Source organism: Rhinopithecus bieti, unplaced genomic scaffold, assembly GCF_001698545.2.
Source record: "Rhinopithecus bieti isolate Rb0 unplaced genomic scaffold, ASM169854v2 scaffold_17939, whole genome shotgun sequence".
NCBI classification, from domain to species: Eukaryota; Metazoa; Chordata; class Mammalia; order Primates; family Cercopithecidae; genus Rhinopithecus; species Rhinopithecus bieti.
In genome coordinates, this window is record NW_016809446.1 from 2,168,016 (window position 1) to 2,187,848 (window position 19,833).

At 36.7% G+C, this 19,833-nt stretch overlaps 1 protein-coding gene across 15 annotated transcripts in view; it reads left to right on the forward strand.

Moving 5' to 3' along the window:
- MAP2 (microtubule associated protein 2) overlaps window positions 1–19,833 on the forward strand; it is a 321,080-nt gene that overhangs the window by 267,553 nt on the left and 33,694 nt on the right. For 5 of the 15 annotated variants that reach the window (XM_017889384.1, XM_017889389.1, XM_017889390.1 and 2 more), the window contains 4 exons: window positions 10,723–14,448; window positions 14,668–14,874; window positions 15,044–15,178; window positions 18,593–18,654. In XM_017889384.1, coding sequence (XP_017744873.1) covers window positions 10,723–14,448; window positions 14,668–14,874; window positions 15,044–15,178; window positions 18,593–18,654 — 4,130 coding nt within the window. Of the gene's footprint in view, window positions 1–8,811; window positions 9,058–10,722; window positions 14,449–14,667; window positions 14,875–15,043; window positions 15,179–18,592; window positions 18,655–19,833 lie in introns of all 15 variants that reach the window. The other 10 variants (XM_017889382.1, XM_017889383.1, XM_017889388.1 and 7 more) reach the window with 4 other exon arrangements.

Sequence of the window (19,833 nt, forward strand, 5' to 3'; positions counted from 1 at the left end):
TTTTTATCATTTGTAATTAGGTCCATTTAAAATATTCTTTGATTTCCTAAATATAAAAAATTGAATTAGTGAACCATATATTGTCAACTCTAATATAATTTTATTTTGTTACAGATTTATAAACCTAAATTTATCTTAGCAAGGTTTTTCTTTCTTAAATTGAGCCCTTTTTTTTCCAATTTACTGCCTGAAATAATAAACAAACTAAATTTTCTGAGGAATAAAATAAACTTTGGGGTTAATAATCAGTGCATAGCAGCCAATGATTATTAGTTAATGTGATTTAATCTTTTAATTTATAGGTTTGAAAAGTTACTTTTGACCTTATGTTTATCCATTCACTGGGCACATATTTACTGAGTCCTACAATGTTCCAAGTACTCTTCAAATTCTGAGTATATACTAGTGAACAAAATGACATGATCCCTGCTTTTAAAGAGTACACTATAGCCCATAATCCCAGCACTTTGAGGGGCCGAGGCGGGCGGATCACTTGAGGTCAGGAATTCGAGATCAGCCTGGTCAACATGGTGAAACCTTGTCTCTACTAAAAATACAAAAATTAGCCATGCATGGTGGCGCACGCCTATATCCCAGCTACTCGGGAGGCTGAGGCAGGAGAATCACTTGAATCCAGAAGGCAGAGGTTGCAGTGAGCCAAGATGGCGCCATTACACTCCAGATAGAGCAAGACTCTGTCTCAAAATAAATAAATAAATAAATAAACAAATAAATAAAAAACACTATCTAGTGAAGAACAGGAATCCAATAAATAAGCTTACCAATAATTTTAAATTGGATTAGCTTTGAAAAAGAAAAGAATAGGGAGCTTTAAAATATTACAAGGGAAATCTTATTTTATTGGGAGGTGAGGGGATGGCTAAGTAGCTGAGACCAGAAGCATGAGGAGAAAGTGTTGGCCAAACAAAGATAGAAAAAAGCACAAGGGTGCTCAGGTGCCCAAGAAGATGAAGTGACCAAGGAACTGAAGGGGGTCCGTGGCTAATGGGTAGTGAGAAAGAGTAGAGCAGTGGAGGGGAGTGTGAGAGTAAGCTGTGGTCAGCTGGGGTCAGTGGCCTAGATTTCACTCTGAATGCAGGGGGAAGCCTGACATGACCCTTGTACCTCCTTCAGGCCATGGAAAATGTTTTTAAGCTCCTACTTAAAGCTTTTCAAGCATCAGAGAATCCTCTTAACCCAGAGAGGGATATGATGTTGACAGAATAGGTTTACTCCAAAAGTCAGCTTGAGGTCAAGTCATTTAATCTTCTTACTGTATATGGAATTTGGAACAGAAAGAAAAGAAGCAGTGTCCTCCCATCCATCTGGGAATTCACCCAGCCTGCTTCCTGTAGGGTAATATGATGGATATAATGAAAGCATACATAAATAAAATGTAGAATCACCTTCAATTTGGGTAACTTAGGTGTCAACTTTCCAGAGTTCCCTAATATTTTGGAATTACTTTCTTCAAGCTGTTTCCAGATATTCAGGGAAAGTACCAACTAACCTCTTATTGAAAGTAATTCAAAGTTATTTTCAAGCCAAACTTGTATTTTTAATTTTTTAAGCATTGAACTATCTGAAGTTCTGATTATTTCCTTTTAAATGTATAACCATTTTTTGAGTTTTAAGAAAAATAGATGTATATATTTTATAAACTCTACCTCTATAAAGACCAGATAATATTCTCACCTTAAATATGTAAAAGATTTGTGGTATAGACAAACTACTGCTTCTCTTTTATGTTAAGCCACACTTAAGTAATATACAAGTATTTTTTAAGTTTAGTTTTGTCAGAAAATAAATTAGTAATAAGTCACAAGACAGGATTGAACTGTTCAATTTTTCAAACCAAGTAGTTTGTAAATGCTCAGCCCAAATTCCATCAATATATTGCTTATAGCAGGTCAGGTGGAAAGGGAGCAGGTGGATTTTGTTGCCTTATCTAGCGGATTATTTACCCTCCTTGATACCCTCAAAGCAACTTTAATCTGAGGGTGTAGTGACTGCTGCAGTCTGATCCTTTTGTACAAATGGAAGAAAGCTCTTTTGTTAGATTAATTCAGCAATTTTGAGGATACACTTTCTTTTATTAATTATCAAACTTTTAAAGCTGTTCTTTCCCAAAGGGAAAGCATGAAAGCTTCCACTAAAAATAATTTAAAATGTTAATTACTATCATTTATGAATATTTATTATAATTAATGTAATATTAGTAATTCCCAGGACAAGTGCTTATTCTGGAAAACATTTACAAAGGATTTTGATCAAAAAAATGAAACAACCTGCACACTTAGGAAAGGAACTATGGTACAGTAAACCAAAACTGTACTGATTATGATGTTTTCAAATTAACCTCCTTTTTCTTTTTGGCCTAATCATAATAGTTGTCATTTGGACTGAGCTATTAGAATTTGGAAGGCTGTGAAGGTATGGAATAATCTGAACATAGAACCAGGATTCTTTCTGCCCTTTTAGGTTTGCTCCAGAATTCTAGGGTGGTGTTTTCCTGTGTCATGGATGTGGTGACCTAATCATCGCTCATCTGAAAGTAGTTTTCTCTTTATGTCATTCTGGGGCAGCAGTAACAGTCAGCAGACTGAGGAGTCCTCAGTCAAAAGCTGGCAGAATGGAAAGGGCTTGAAAATATGGAGAACAATGTAAGTGCGGCCAGCAGCCATCAACCATATGCTGTGATGCCACAACAAGCAAAAAGCACCGAATCACTAACATTCCACAAGATGCAGTCTCCAAAGGAGGGTGGCATACCAAGGCTGGGTTTTACATGGCAAGCCTTACATTAGCCCAGTGTAAATTTTCAAATGCTTTATTAAAAAAAAAAATAGTTTGAATGAAAGCAAACTAGGGAAAGTTTATTCCTCCATTGAAAGCAGGTAAGCTTTATTTTTGAAGATTATAATTATGCAAAAGAACTATGCGGAAGTTCAAGGTGTATAAGGTTACCCTGTTTTTAGCATAACACATTATTAAATGAAATAGAATATTCTGTGGCAAAAGCAGAGTCCCCAGAAGCATGCCCACTTTTAGTAAAAGGATGCATGCATTCAATCCTGACCTCAACAGCAAACTGTTGTGAAATAAATTTAATTTTTCATATATCTCTCAACTCCAACTTTGATGTGTTAAATGAGGGGAAAGAACAGAGGTACCTGACAACTTGTTTGAGTACACTGAAGACACAGATGCTAAGATGTATGGAGTCAGACATTGTGCTTGGCATTTTCACAGATATCTTCTCATTTAATCCACCCTGCAACCCACAAAGATAGATAATATTCATTTCCACTCCTTTGCCCAAAATGTCATGGTTTATGTCTGGATAAGTGGCTTATCCAGAATGCAAATCCAAATCTAAATTCTGCAATCACGGTTGCACTACATCCCTAAGGCTGTTTCTTATCAAGGTTCTTACTGTGAGACTATGGAAGCAAATTATCTTCAAATGAGAGTTATTTGTTACAAGCTACTATACTAATTTCCTTTAAGAAAAAAAAAAGCTTAAAAATAAGTATTCCATTTATTATTTATTTATTTAAAATTATTATGTCTTCCATCTCCATTGAGAGTGATCCAGATGCACTTGCCATGCACAATACCATAAGGAATGAGAATCTAATGTCTTCTATCATTATCATTAGAATCAAGTGCCCTGTTTGACTTAGCCCTCCCTCGTCCCCATAAAGCATAGCTTCCCCGGCATATCTCTAGAGCTTGTAACGTAGATGGACTTTAGGCTTATAGGTCTTAAACAGAGACTTGGAGTACACACAGCTCACAGTACTAAGAGAAGAATGGACTTTGCCAGATACTCTTTTTGAAGTTGCCTTGGTCCCAGGCCAGGCAAGTACTACAAAGAAGCTACTTTTTCCACTGGAGCTTTCAAAATTTGTGGTGTTCTTTTTGTTGGTTCTTGATTAGAGTGAAAGTTTTCAAAATAGAAAATACCATTTTTTAAAATGCTATAGATCTGAAGCTAGGCTCTGGACTGTTTTTAAATTTTGGCACTTTCACAAAGAACAATGACAACAAGAAAGAGGTGGCCAGAATCTGCAAAAGGTTAAAACATCCAATGAGTATTGCCTTTACTCTTAGCTTGAAATTCTTCAGTTTGATACTATAGTCTGCTGTACCTCCCAGAAAATAAATGTTGAAAAGCAGAGAGGAACATATCCCATATTCATTTATTGATCATGAAAGTACCCTATTGAACATATCAGGAGTTTTAGAAAAAACTTGCATACATGGGGAGTTTACAGCTCCAGAGATCCACTGAGAGAAATATGAATGGCTAAGACATGTGACAAGCCAGGGCTATGATTCAGTCAGTGTTGTAGGCCAGATCTTGGACAATTATCTGCTCAGCTGCGAAATCGTGCCGAGTTGAACTAAGAATACCAAATGTTATTTTAGGCTTCTGCTATCCCATGATATAAAAAGCACTGTGGCTGAGAAAGTTCCGAGCATCTATCCAGAAACATCTTCCATGGAACAATCAGTAAATAATGTACTTGAAAGATTAAATGTATTCTCTCTACAAAATGTTATTTTAGTATCCTCATGATTTCAGACTTATTTCTAGTTGTCATCACTTGGTTGCCAAAAATAAGTTACTGTCCTAAAAATACAGTATATTTGCAAATTAATGCTATAATTTTGTCTTCTTAAAATCTGATATAAATAAAAACTGTACAGATAGATACTATAGATTTTGTTATTATTATTGAGAGTCATGAAGTTTTAAATTGGTTTCTCAATATAAGTAAATAAATAGTGATTAGCAAATTTAGTAACCACCACATAGGCCTGAGATATAATGTCTGCATCACATTGGAAGCCAAGTGCTCATTGAATTATACAAGAATCCAAATGCTAAGCAGACTGATCTACAGTTGTATATTTAAGGAGATATATTTAAATAATGCAAATTTCCTAGGCAAGATACAGGAAAGAACAGAAATGAGAGTAGTTACGTTAGCATTTCAATAAGAAACACGCAATAAGAGATCTGAAACATGAAAAACAGCCAAGAGCCAGTGGTACAAATGAAACTACATGGAATAAAGTCTTGATGAATCTGTAGCCGACTCTGCAGAAATTTTCAGCTAATTGTATCTCTACTAAGCTTTCAGGAGGAAAACAAAACATAAGAAAACAAGTTTATAATATTAGAGGCTTTCTTAAAACAGTATACTTTCACTGTCCTGCAAATCAGAACCCTGTTTAAAATGATGTCCCTAGGTACTACATTAGCCTTAGCATCCAAAGAAAGAGCTATGCTGACTGCTCATTTCTTATTAAGGCAGGAAAGAGGAATAATGCATTGTAGATTTTCTTAACAGGACTGAAATTAAAATGACTTTCTGGTTAAAGTTATTAACTAGAATTAAATTAACCAAAACACTAACTACTTGTGCATCCTAGATAATTAAGGCTATGTTTTAAACAGGACTATTTTCTTCATAATCTTACAGGCATTAAATCCTAACAACTTTCTTCTTTTTTAACTTAAAATATATTGATATAAGCACGAGTAGAGTTAACCTTCATGAAAGAATTTCTTCCAAAGAATGCATTTGTTTTGTAAGGCTTTGTTTCTATTCCAGCGTTTCCTTGGTTATTCTGACTTGTTTGAGAGGAATGTATAGATGATTTTTATTTTGCAGCAGGACTGTCAATGCTTTTGGTTCACTTAGATCAATGACAAACTTGCTTAAGGGATAGGTGGAATTGAGTGGTTACTGAGGCATGAAACATTCACTGTCTCCCATCCTCCATCAGCTTGATCTTGCTAATTTCCCTTCATCCTGCTGTGCTGCTTCTGTGGCCCTTCGTGTCCTTGTGTAGGTGTTTGTCTCGTCCGTCTGATCTTGTGTCTGTGTTGTCCAGTTCTCCCTGCAGTTTCTTCCTGTGTGTCTGTTTGTAGATGAAGGGGCTGAGGATCAAGTGGGTCCTCTACACAGGTTCCCCAGCCATGAACCTACCACCAGCGGGGAGAGGCGTAGACTCCTAGCCCCCTCCATCTCGGTGTCTGTGCCTGATGATGACCCTTACAATTCTGATGAGGAGTACTATGAGCATCCTTTGTTCAGCTCAGAATGGACCACCTCTAGTGTGCTCCCCAGTGTCACAGCGCAGAATGCAGAGGCCCACTTAGGCCAGGAGAAAGGTGAACCAAGCATGGTCCCCTTTTGCTCCTCCTCCCCGGCCTGCAGCTTTGACCACCTGCATCATGTTAAGTGTGCCTTCATACAGGGTGGGAGGGATAGGAGCCTGTTTTCTCTGCATGAAAGTGAAGTTCCTATATAAGTTGAATCTATCCAAATGCCTTAACAATTTATATAAAAGAAGCCTTACTGGAGGCATGTGAGCACTTCCTTTTTCTGTATCATTGCTTCTGAGGAGAGAGAGAGAGAGAGAGAGAGAGAGAGAGAGAGAGAGAGTATGACTTCTTTCTGCTCCCTGCCAATAATCAGCTGGGGAAGAACATATTCTTACCCAAACCAAACAAGATGACTCTTCATATAATTTTTTTACTCCTTAGACACATAATATTACTATTAAATAGTATCTTTAAATAGCAGTAGCTTTCTTTTTAGTGCTATATTAATATGATAGATCTTTAAAAGAGAAAGAATGAAGAATCTGTTTAGAGCAGAATAAATGTTACGGAAACAATGTACTTCCCCATATCATGTAATCATCTACAGAAACTACAGAGGCTTCCCCAGGTGACTAAATCTTGGCCCACATCAGTAGAGCTGGACTAAAATGAAGGAAATGATTCAAAGCTTTTGTCATTCTAGCCTTATAAAGCTGGGAGACTCAAGTGTATAATTGGTTATCGTGAGGATAAAATAAGTACGTGATGGGTTGCAATATGTCTCATTCTAACTAGGTAGTTTTGGTAAAGAAAAAAAAAGGTACAGCTAAATATATTTTTGCTTAGGCGAAGAGTTTATTTCCAAAAGGGACAATATTTAATATGAAAGCAGATAGTTCTAAAGCAATAAGGAATAAGCTTACAGCTCACCAACTACAGTCATCATAATAAGCATCTTCAAGGACCCTTTTGCAAACAGAACACCAATAGCTCAGGCTCTCCGATAAAGAAATATAAGTCCTATTAAGTGAAACTAAGTTCTTCTAAAACTAAATTTCTAAAATATGTGTGTTTTTAAATAAGGAACAGTTGTAGTGGAAATAAATATGATTTATACCAAATGAGAAAATGGAAAGCTAAAAGCTACATGGATTTGAAAACATGTAAATTAACTTGATTAGACTTTACTAAAAGGTAAACATTATAATGCAGTTATATTAAAATCTTTACCTGTAATCAAATCTATGGCATTATAAATTTTCCTAAAATAAAACTTAGAATTAAAATTTTTTTAAATGCTACTTAAATCCTAATTAAATTACCAAAATAAAAATGAGTGCTAAATGGAAGATTAGTAACGTAGGCTTTTTTTTTCCTCTCTCTTTCTCCTCTGTTTCTCTCTGGGGGGAGGATATTAATATTCTAAAAAAAAAAAAAAAAAAAAAAAAAAAATTCCTTTTCTTCTTATCTGTAGTCTTTCCCTCAGGGCCATTTAAACAATGCACAATTATTTCATAAGAATTTTGTAAGAATCTTCCATTTACAAACTATAAAACAGCTCATATACTTCTCTCTAATTCCTTAAGTGACAAAATGGGATTTACTTATTTTTACTGACATTTCAAGTGTTAATGAGAAACAAATTAGTGCAATAACTCATGAACTTGAAAGGTTTATATTTACATCTTAAATGTTAACTTTTTTATTTGATATACATGGTTTGGGGGGTGGTTATTTTGGCCGTTTGATTGCCACTCAATGATCTTTCCTTGATGATTTTGTTTTGAATTACAGAAATAAGACTTTATTACTAATGTGCATATTTTTTCTTTAGTGTCAAAGAGAATTATACATGAACTGATATTTACTGATATTTCAGGGAGTTAAACAATATGATAATAGTTGTGTCCCAGAGGTAGACTTTTCTAAACAGATTTAAATTTAACCTTGACCTTGTTTTTAACATATTTTATTTTACTTACTTCTTGAAAATGTTCATTTTCTCCAACATCTTAATGCAATGAAGCTAACATAACTTGACTTAGGTAGTCCCTTACCTTGTAAATGCTAAATAAATTGTATTTTAAGTAAATTTGGTGGACTTTGTGATAAAGCTGTTAAGGTAGTTGGTTGGATATTCTTTTGAGGCAAGGCTTTTTTTATTCCCAAAGATTTCTTTAGCAAAATTTGCACATTTTAAATATAGCAGCCGGGAATTCTTATGTAGGGGCTTCCTGCATTGGCGAAAACAGCACATGTCTAACAAATTTAAAGACTTTTTTTTTCAGTACATCAGTACATCCATCTTTTCACAACCATCTGTTATCCGGCAGCACCATCTCTTATTTCCAGCAAGCTTTCCACATGCGTGCAACTTACTGCCGTTTCCAATAAGGGTAATCAATCAATACAACCCTTTCAGCTCTCAAATTTTAAAATAAATTGCCTTTTAATGAGACTTTAAAAGTCATCACTATTAGCAGATTATACATCATAGTTTTCCAACCAGTACATAATGTATGTTGCATTAGAATATTAATTTGTTCATCCAAACGGTAAAATAAAAAAGACAGCTGAGGTCTTCATGAGGTCATTCTAATGGAGCTGAAAGTGTTCCTTTAGTAATATTTCTGTTGTTTCATGTATTGTTCTGTGGTCATGATGTCAACATCTTTTTCATCCCTAAGAAGAAGAAACACTAGAGAGTCGGATGGCTGAGGAAGAGAAACCTGCTGCTCTTCCTGAGAGAGAGTGTGGGGCTGCTAAGTCCTCAGACCAACCCAAAGGCCTCAGTAAGGGCCAAATGGAGTCTAGTGCGGAGACCCAAATAGTTCCCGAAGAGAGTGCCCCGGCAGGGGCCCCACATGAGAAAAGTGTAAAAGAGGTCAAGGAGGTGTCTCCAGAAGTAAAAAACCCTTCCTCTGCTGGGGAAGGTGTGTCTTTCTCAGGATTTGCATGTGTTTTGTTGCAAATGATCTCTCCAGTGGCTTACCAACCTGATGCCTTTCCAATGCTATTTCGCTATTTCATCGCTGGGTCTTATGATAACAAGTCCACTGTTGTAGGCTTCATGTGCAGAGAGTGTGGCTTGCGCAAGTGCCGTGTGGCAGCTTGGTTTTCCAGTGCTGTAGCTGATTCCTGGTTTTCCTTTGCCATGATACAATACGCTTTGCAGCCAGGCTGATGATGCTATGTGAGCTTCTGTTTTTATTTTATTTTTTTATTTTTTTACCCGCCCCCCTCATCTCAAATGTTTGCCAGTCACATTGCTAATACATGTATATTTTTGTTTTTATTTTGGGGACAGCAATTCATATGCTTTTATTTCAAATCGTACAGTTGGATTTTGGCACATAGAGGCTTAAATGGTGGAATCGTTTTTGTTTGCAACCAAAATGTGCTATATTTTTTATGCTTCAATGAATACTGGTTTGATTTTCTTGAGCTCCTGCTGATGCTTCTCATATCATTTTCTCCCCATGGCAGCCAACCCTTCTGATCATCCCCATATCTCTTGAGTTTTCATTCATCTAACCTTTATTAGAAGTTCATAAAGTATTTTTTTTCTATTGTTACAACAGGACACATAAGTATATAAGGTAATGATGATCCATACACTTGCTCTTTTAGAGATGGTTGAATTTTATTATTTTATAAAAATGTGTTATCTAATTTCTGTGGAGCACCTCTAGAGCCAATACTGGCCAATGCTTCACCAGTCGGTCATGCTGTAGGGATTGAGGTCATGACCATGGGAATAAAGTTATTTCAATAGTTGACTGTTTTGAAAAGTTTGTTACTCACATGACTTCCCAGTAACAACAGTGTAATTCAGATTTTCTTATATCTATTGTACAGACTAAGTAATGATTAGGAATTTAAATTTTTAAATATGTGATAGAAACTGGCTTGTAAATTCTTAAGTCATATCATATAAAATTGATAGCAAATATTTACTTACATTTCTGAAATTTAATTTCAAATGAATTCTAAAAATTTATGCCAGTAACCTGTGGATGCCTAAAGAATTGGCCCTGACATTTGTTGATCAAGTTAACTGAAACTATTAACATTACATCATTGTGCATTACTTGGCCCTCTGCCCAAAGCCTACCAATTCATTTTTAAATGATAAAACCAATGAAAATGTTCAGTAGAAATCAAGTCTTATCTATATTTAGTCCTTACTAAATATTCTTCTGTACCCTAACTTAGCTGCTTACTCAATATTCATTAGCTTATAACCTTTATGTATAGAAAGCACATGAATTTTGTTTCTTCCATAATACACATCACATAATGTTTAGGAGAGACCAAAAAAAACAAAAAACAAAAAAGAGAAAAGAATATCCAGAAATATACTGTTCTTACAATTCCTTTGCACATTAATTTAAAACCAGAGTTCATTTTAGTAATAGTACACATAAATCCCAGTCCTGACCTTTTCATACTGATTTTTACATGGGTAGCATGCTTGCATGTTCCATAATTTTTGTTGTTATTCTACCATTCATTTATCACTTCAAAATATAATTTTAAGCTTATTTTCTGAATGCACTTGCCTATTATTTGTTTAAAAATCAACCCGATTACTTCAGATTTACTTACAGCCTCGAAGATGGAGTTCCATGATCAGCAGGAATTGACTCCCTCTGCAGCTGAGCCTTTAGACACGAAGGAAGAGGAGTCAGAGAAGCAAAGTAAGCCTGGTGAAGACCTTAAACATGCTGCCTTAGTTTCTCAGCCAGAGACAACTAAAACTTACCCTGATAAAAAGGACATGCAAGGCACAGAAGAAGAAAAAGCACCCCCAGCTTTGTTTGGGCACACTCTTGTTGCCAGCCTGGAAGACATGAGACAGAAGACAGAACCAAGCCTTGTAGTACCTGGCATTGACCTCCCTAAAGAGCCTCCAACTCCAAAAGAGCAAAAGGACTGGTTCATTGAAATGCCAACGGAAGCAAAAAAGGATGAGTGGGGTTTAGTTGCTCCAATATCTCCTGGCCCTCTGACTCCCATGAGGGAAAAAGACGTATTTGATGATATCCCAAAATGGGAAGGGAAACAATTTGATTCTCCCATGCCAAGTCCCTTTCAAGGTGGAAGCTTCACTCTTCCTTTAGATGTCATGAAGAATGAAATAGTTACAGACACATCACCCTTCACCCCTGCCTTTTTACAGCCAGATGACAAAAAATCTCTGCAACAAACCAGTGGCCCAGCTACTGCCAAAGATGGTTTTAAAATTGAAGAGCCTCATGAGGATAAACCTGACAAAATGGCAGAAGCACCACCCTCAGAGGCAATGACCTTACCCAAAGATGCTCACATTCCAGTTGTAGAAGAACATGTTACAGGGAAAGTTTTAGAGGAAGAAAAGGAGGCCATAAATCAAGAGACTGTACAGCAGAAAGATACTTTCACCCCCAGTGGACAGGAACCTATACTTACTGAAAAGGAACTTGAGCCGAAGCTTGAAGAAAAAACCACCATTTCTGACAAAGAAGCTGTGCCGAAAGAGAGTAAACCCCCAAAACCTGCAGATGAAGAAGCAGGCATAATTCAGACCTCCACAGAGCATATTTTCTCAGAACAGAAAGACCAAGAGCCTACCACAGATATGTCGAAACAGGACTCGTTCCCTGTAAGTTTGGAGCAAGCAGTTACAGATTCAGCCATGACCTCTAAAACACTGGAGAAAGCCATGACCGAACCATCTGCGTTAATTGAAAAGAGCTCAATTCAGGAACTTTTTGAAATGAGAGTTGATGACAAAGATAAGATTGAAGGGGTTGGAGCTGCAACATCAGCTGAGCTTGACATGCCATTTTATGAAGATAAATCAGGAATGTCCAAGTACTTTGAAACATCTGCCTTGAAGGAAGAAGCAATAAAAAGCATTGAGCCAGGCAGTGATTACTATGAACTGAGTGACACTAGAGAAAGTGTCCATGAGTCTATTGATACCATGTCTCTCGTGCATAAAAATGGTGACAAGGAGTTTCAAACAGGAAAAGAACCCCAGCCCAGTCCTCCAGCACAAGAAGCAGGGTACAGCACTCTCGCACAGAGTTATCCATCTGATTTACCTGAAGAACCCAGTTCTCCTCAAGAAAGAATGTTCACTATTGACCCAAAAGTATATGGAGAAAAAAGGGACCTCCACAGTAAGAATAAGGACGATTTGACCCTCAGCAGGAGTTTAGGACTTGGTGGTAGGTCTGCAATAGAACAAAGAAGCATGTCAATCAATTTGCCTATGTCTTGCCTAGATTCCATAGCCCTTGGATTTAACTTTGGTCGGGGACATGATCTTTCTCCTCTGGCTTCCGATATTCTAACCAACACTAGTGGAAGTATGGATGAAGGGGATGATTACCTTCCAGCCACCACACCTGCACTAGAGAAAGCCCCTTGCTTCCCTGTAGAAAGCAAAGAGGAAGAACAGATAGAGAAAGTAAAAGCTACCGGAGAAGAAAGTACTCAAGTGGAGACATCATGTGAGTCTCGTTTCCTAGCCAAAGATTTTTACAAAAATGGTACTGTCATGGCACCTGACCTGCCTGAAATGCTAGATCTGGCAGGCACAAGGTCAAGACTGGCTTCTGTGAGTGCAGATGCTGAGGTTGCCAGGAGGAAATCAGTCCCATCAGAGACTGTGGTTGAGGATAGTCGTACTGGTTTGCCCCCGGTAACTGATGAAAACCATGTCATTGTAAAAACGGACAGTCAGCTCGAAGACCTGGGCTACTGTGTGTTCAATAAATACACAGTCCCATTGCCGTCACCTGTTCAAGACAGTGAGAATTTATCAGGGGAGAGTGGTTCCTTTTATGAAGGCACTGATGATAAAGTTCGAAGAGATTTGGCCACAGACCTTTCATTGATTGAAGTGAAACTGGCAGCAGCCGGAAGAGTCAAAGATGAGTTCAGTGTTGACAAAGAAGCATCCGCGCATATCTCTGGTGACAAATCAGGACTGAGTAAGGAGTTTGACCAAGAGAAGAAAGCTAATGATAGGTTGGATACTGTAATAGAAAAGAGTGAAGAACATGCTCATTCAAAAGAACATGCCAAGAAAACTGAAGAGGCTGGTGAAGAAGTAGAAACATTCGGATTAGGAGTAACCTATGAGCAAGCTTTGGCCAAAGATTTGTCAATACCAACAGATGCATCCTCTGAGAAAGCAGAGAAGGGTCTTAGTTCAGTGCCAGAAGTAGCTGAGGTAGAATCATCCAAAAAGGTGGAACAAGGTCTGGATTTTGCTGTCCAGGGTCAACTAGATGTTAAAATTAGTGACTTTGGACAGATGGCTTCAGGGCTAAACATAGATGATAGAAGGACAACAGAGCTAAAACTTGAGGCTACACAGGACATGACCCCCTCATCCAAAGCACCGCAGGAGGTAGATGCATTTATGGGTGTCGAGTCTGGCCACATGAAAGAAGGCACCAAAGTTAGTGAGACAGAAGTCAAAGAGAAGGTGGCCAAGCCTGACTTGGTGCACCAGGAGGCTGTAGACAAGGAGGAGTCCTATGAGTCTAGTGGTGAGCATGAAAGTCTCACCATGGAGTCCTTGAAAGCTGATGAGGGCAAGAAGGAAACATCTCCAGAATCATCTCTAATTCAAGATGAGATTGCCGTCAAACTGTCGGTGGAAATACCTTGCCCACCTGCTGTTTCAGAGGCTGATTTAGCCACAGATGAGAGAGCTGATGTCCAGATGGAATTTATTCAGGGGCCAAAAGAAGAAAGCAAAGAGACCCCAGATATATCAATCACGCCTTCTGATGTTGCAGAGCCATTGCATGAAGCAATCATATCTGAACCAGCAGAGATTCAGAGTGAGGAAGAAGAGATAGAAGCCCAGGGAGAATATGATAAACTGCTCTTCCGCTCAGACACCCTTCAGATTACTGACCTGGGTGTCTCAGGTGCCAGGGAGGAATTTGTGGAGACCTGCCCAGGTGAACACAAAGGAGTGATTGAGTCTGTTGTGACCATCGAGGATGATTTCATCACTGTAGTGCAAACCACAACTGATGAAGGGGAGTCAGGGTCCCACAGCGTGCGTTTTGCAGCACTAGAGCAGCCTGAGGTGGAAAGGAGACCATCTCCTCATGACGAAGAAGAGTTTGAAGTAGAAGAGGCAGCTGAAGCCCAGGCAGAACCCAAAGATGGTTCCCCAGAGGCTCCAGCTTCCCCTGAGAGAGAAGAGGTTGCATTTTCTGAATATAAGACAGAAACCTATGACGATTACAAAGACGAGACCACCATTGACGACTCCATCATGGACGCTGACAGCCTCTGGGTGGACACTCAAGGTGTGCATTATTATTATGTTTTTAAAATTTTCTACTCTCAACTCAAACACAATAACCTTATGGGATTTTTTTTTCACTTAAACATTTTAAAATACCTCTTTATCTCTTTGTTTTGCATTTTGTTAAATATACAAAGGATTTTGTACACTTGTTACTAATGTTTTCACTGTTGTTGTTGTTGTTGTTGTTCTTGTTGTCATGATTTGCTTTGATCCACAGATGATGATAGGAGCATCATGACAGAACAGTTAGAAACTATTCCTAAAGAGGAGAAAGCTGAAAAGGAAGCTCGGAGATCATCTCTTGAGAAACATAGAAAAGAAAAGCCTTTTAAAACCGGGAGAGGCAGAATTTCCACTCCTGAAAGAAAAGTAGCTAAAAAGGAACCTAGCACAGTCTCCAGAGATGAAGTGAGAAGGAAAAAAGGTTCATTTAACAATCGCTTCTTTAAAATGTTTTGAAGTAATTCATTATTACCTTTTTGCAGAAGAACTGCCTAACAGTGGTAACTAATTATTTATAAAATTTCGTTCGGTTTTGCTCCAAGTGTTTATTTTTTCCTGATGGTATGCTTTTTGTGTTTTCTTATTCATAGCAGTTTATAAGAAGGCTGAACTTGCTAAAAAAACAGAAGTTCAGGCCCACTCTCCCTCCAGGAAATTCATTTTAAAACCTGCTATCAAATATACTAGACCAACTCATCTCTCCTGTGTTAAGCGGAAAACCACAGGTGACTGTTCAATTCTGCAATGTGACTGGCAAACATAGACATGTATTTTTTTAAAAATCTCATTACTGTAGCAGCTTCTTCATTTTGTTTTTCTTCCAAGAATCTCAGCAGTCATGAAAATTTGCTATTAAGTGTCTTGTATCATTATTCTTTTTTTCCCCCTCCTTACAGAAAAGGTCATGATCATCTGTTTCTTTGTCATGCTCAGACATAACAGTGCGTGATTGTATCTTGGCATTGTGCTCTAGTGTCACGTTCTGGGGATTCCTATTTTCATTCTGTGTGTTTGGTTAGACGATGGCGATGAATTTAACTGTGGTATGCATTCTCATTATTTTGCTTATTTATCCCTCTCATGCTTAAACTCATAAATATTTGTCCTATTTTCTACATTGTTACTGCCAAATCTGTTACTGATGTTGATGAATTTATTGAAAACCACCAAGAATGTGTAGTGATTTAGATACTGAAAATGAAAAGCAAGCCAGGAAGTGAAATTGTGGTTTACAAAATTACTATGACTTTGCTTTTGTTGGGGAAAAAAAAAAAAAAAAAGAGAAAACAAAATTTTCTGGTAATTATATCAGATTTTATTCCTCATATCCAAAATTAACAAGGTTTTCACTCTACTGAACTACATCTCTTAGCTGACCTTTTGTCATGGAGATTTTCTTAAATATGTTGGCTCCAAACTACTCGACTTTTCTATATAGTTTAGTATTCAAAAATTTGAAGCGAAAACTCTTCCTTTTTGGAGAAACTTAAGTTAGAAATAAACTTCGGTTTATTTTTACTTTGCTACCTACTTTTTTTTTTTTTTCTTGAGACGGAGTCTTGCTCTGTCACTCAATCTGGAGTGCAGTGGCGCGACCTCGGTTCACTGAAACCTCCGCCTCCTGGGTTCAAGCAGTTCTTCTGCCTCAACCTCCTGAGTAGCTGGGATTACAGGTGTGCACCCAGCTAATCTGTATATATATACTATATATATATTAGGCGCGTGCGCGTTATACGGCGGCACGCGGCGCGGGTATAGGGTTATATATAGCGCCGCCGCGCGGCGCGCGGAGGGGGGGCGGGGGGGGGGTGGCGGGCGGGCCGGGATGACGGTTGCGCGTGCGGGCCGCGCGTTATATATAGTATATTTTTTTTTTTTTTGTTTTTGTTTTTTTTTTTTTTTCAGGTAGAGATGGGGATTTCACCATCTGCCAGGCTGGTCTTGAACTCCTGACCTCATGAATCACTAGGCCTCCCAAAGTGCTGGGATTACAGGCGTGAGCCACCATGCCCAGCCTGCTGTCTACTTACTTCTCTTCTTCAAATACATATTTTTTCCTAAGTTTATAAAACTGGTAAAACAAAGAAATAAAACATGTTGGAAACCATCATAAAAACCCCTACAAATATCTGTAATACCAACTTTTTTCTAAATTTCAGTGCAAAGTATTTATTTTATATGTTTAATTATACTAGGATAATCTTACAGTATATTTTATTTTAGCATTTATTAAGTGGCATGCTTGTAGCCTCCAAAATGACAGATCGCTAAATCAGAAAAGAATGTTTTTCTTTCCATTGTACATCATCAATGCCTCTATATAAATATTTGGATGGTTTTAAAGGTTAAGAGGAACATTAGCCTTTGTGAGAAAGAGAAAATCAAGGTAATTGATGGTTTTATTTTAGTCATTGAAAATTCCAAGTATTTTGTATTTGTGTTCTTCATCTAGAAATCTTATCATGTGCTTTCCTTCAAAAACAAGAATCTAAGGCAGAATTGGAAAATGGAAGGCTTGTATATATGCAAACCTTGATAAAGCTTCAGGATGAAGAATATCTCTGAAGTTAGGAGTTAGGAATTAACATGACACACCTCAGTTCATTTTCTCAGGTTTTTAGCTTCATTAAACTTAGAACTTCATTAAACTCAGTAGCAAATTAATAACTTCATTTAACTTAATAGTAAAATTGCTTGGGCAAGCAGAATCTCTTGATTTAGCATAAAAACTCTATAACCTACCTGAAGAGAATGAAAGATGTCATCAGGATTGTGGAATTTTAGAGAAAATGTAAAATGGTTTAGTAAAGTGTTTGCATGTCATTGATATTCAATTTACTACATTTAAAGTAAATGGTGTTTTTATTCATTCTTCGAAAGAAATTTAAAATCTTTGAACTAATTTCCTTTATTCTGGTCTAATGTTAAGATACTTTACGAGAAAGCATGTATCAGATACAGGTGTCATTGGTTTGAAGCAAGCTATATGTGTCTCAAGAATTTGAGTTATGTTACAGAGGTAGTAGGAAGGCATCATTTTACTGCTTCCTTAAAACGATAAGTCCTAGAATCTGAAAATCTCACTAGTGAGTCCTACATGGCATAAAGCATATTGTAGATAGTTATTATTTTGTGTCAGAACTGTACGTGTCATAAAATACCTTTTGGAACTTATTCAGAGGGCTGATAAGGATACATATTTTTTTTCTGAGGGTTTCTGTTTTATGAATGAAAATTAAGGAGGAATAAACACACAAGCTTGATTATTTTATCTTCTAAGTCCAATTTTCAAACATAGATGGTTTTCCAAACCACAAAGGATTGTTTTAAATCATGAGAGCTAAGCCACCTCAGGTAAGTCATCAACCAAAATATGCTAGAGATAATGGAGTTTAAAACTGAAACCAGAAGCATAAAACAGCAGCAAGAGAAACAACAGTAACAGATGTGGTAATAATTTCATACAGGAAGTGCATGTGTAGAACATGTTCTGTATTTACTGAACTTAAATTTTCTCTCGTGTTTTCTGTTCTTGACAAGCTATTTTTCTTCCCTTCTCATGTGACATTTTCACATCAAACAAGTATGTCATTCATTTTGTGAAATGAAGGGATGCAAAGGGAAAGGGGTTGGCTGATCATGACATCATGACAGTTTGAAATGTAAAATACCGAAATATCTGTAGGTATGCCAGTGGCTTCCAGAACAAGAAGAGGGTTTGGAAATCTCTATGAGCCCCCTTCTGTATATCATGCGAACCCCAGAAACCAATCAATGTTCTTTTTCTTAAACTTTGCAACATTCACATTGCTATTCTGTAACTTCTGTTCTAAAGGATCTATCCTTACGTACTAGTGACTCAAAGATACATTGGTAATCAATAGAAAAATTATTTGGTGTGCTTACCTGTGCTTTGGTAGACAATGGGTTATATTAATTAGCACACAGTATAGTTGGAGCCACATGCTATGTTATTGCTATTCAGGTTACTTGAGTTATTGAATTTGAGTCTCATAATAAGCAAACTTTTGCTTTGCATTAGTCTGTTGACACAACAGAATATCCTAAAGGTAGTTAAAACTGCATTTATGAGTTTTTAGAGACTAAGTTTGGGGTTGTTTGTCTTTTATTTTCAACAGCAGCAGGTGGGGAATCAGCTCTGGCTCCCAGTGTATTTAAACAGGCAAAGGACAAAGTCTCTGTGAGTAAAATAAGTTTTTCCTTGTTCTTCATTTGAAGTTCCTTTGGTATTAGCTGCAATATCGGAATAACTTTTGATATTGTTTAGATATTTACTCTTAAAAGTCATTTTAAATAGTTCACTCACCCAGAAGATTCTCCGTGGCATCCAGGCATGGAAGGATTAACGTCTTCTGGAATGGCATATGATGGTAATTGGTAAGGACACAGCTGGACTGCTTCCTTACTAGTAAGACAGAAACATAGAAAGCAGCACAATGATATGACAAAAATAAGGAAGTCCAATTTATTTACTTTTCATAGAATCAAATTAAACCATATAACCAACAGTAACTATATTTTGTGATACACTTTCATTGTTTTTGTTGCAAAATAAAAATATGACCAAATGAAGCATTGTACACAAGCAGAAGGAAGTATAAATCAATTATAATCCCCTTATCATAAAGATAAACACAGTTATCATTTTGGTGTAAAATCTTAATTTTTTCTATAAATTTATAGGCTTAACAACAAAAATGAGAACACTGTGTATCAATTTTAAATTCAACAGTAAATGTACTTCCATGTCGTTGAACATTTTGTAAGTTTTAATGACTACATAATACTGCATTTTATTTATTTGCGGTGATATACTTAATCAATTTCCTATTATTTGACTTTTAGAATTTTGTTGTTGTTTTAACAATATTACTGTAGAGAACTTTTGGCTAAGTTCAGTTCACAAATGCATTTGTGTGCCATTTCCTTCAGATAATTTTCTACTAGTGAAATTAAAGAAAAATGTTTATATTTAAAGTTTTTGCTGCATATTGTCAAATTGCCCTCTGGAAAGGTTCTACCCACTTATACATTCTGTGTAAGAAGAGTGTTCATATTCATTATTCTTACTACGTATTTTATATTGTTCTATATTTGCCAAATTATGGAGATGGCGTGTTATTATTTTAAAAATTTATTTTGGTTGTATTAATGGTGTTTAACTTCTTCATATATTTATAAATCTTTTCTATTTTTTTCTGTGAATTTTATTTTATATTATTAACTATATTTTAATGACCAACGCCAACATGAAGTATTTTCACTCCTTTATGATTGAAAGAAAAAAATTAAAAGGCTACTAATGAAATCCTAAAATTATAGCAAATAATGTGAATGATATTAATTAGTAGCTTATAAC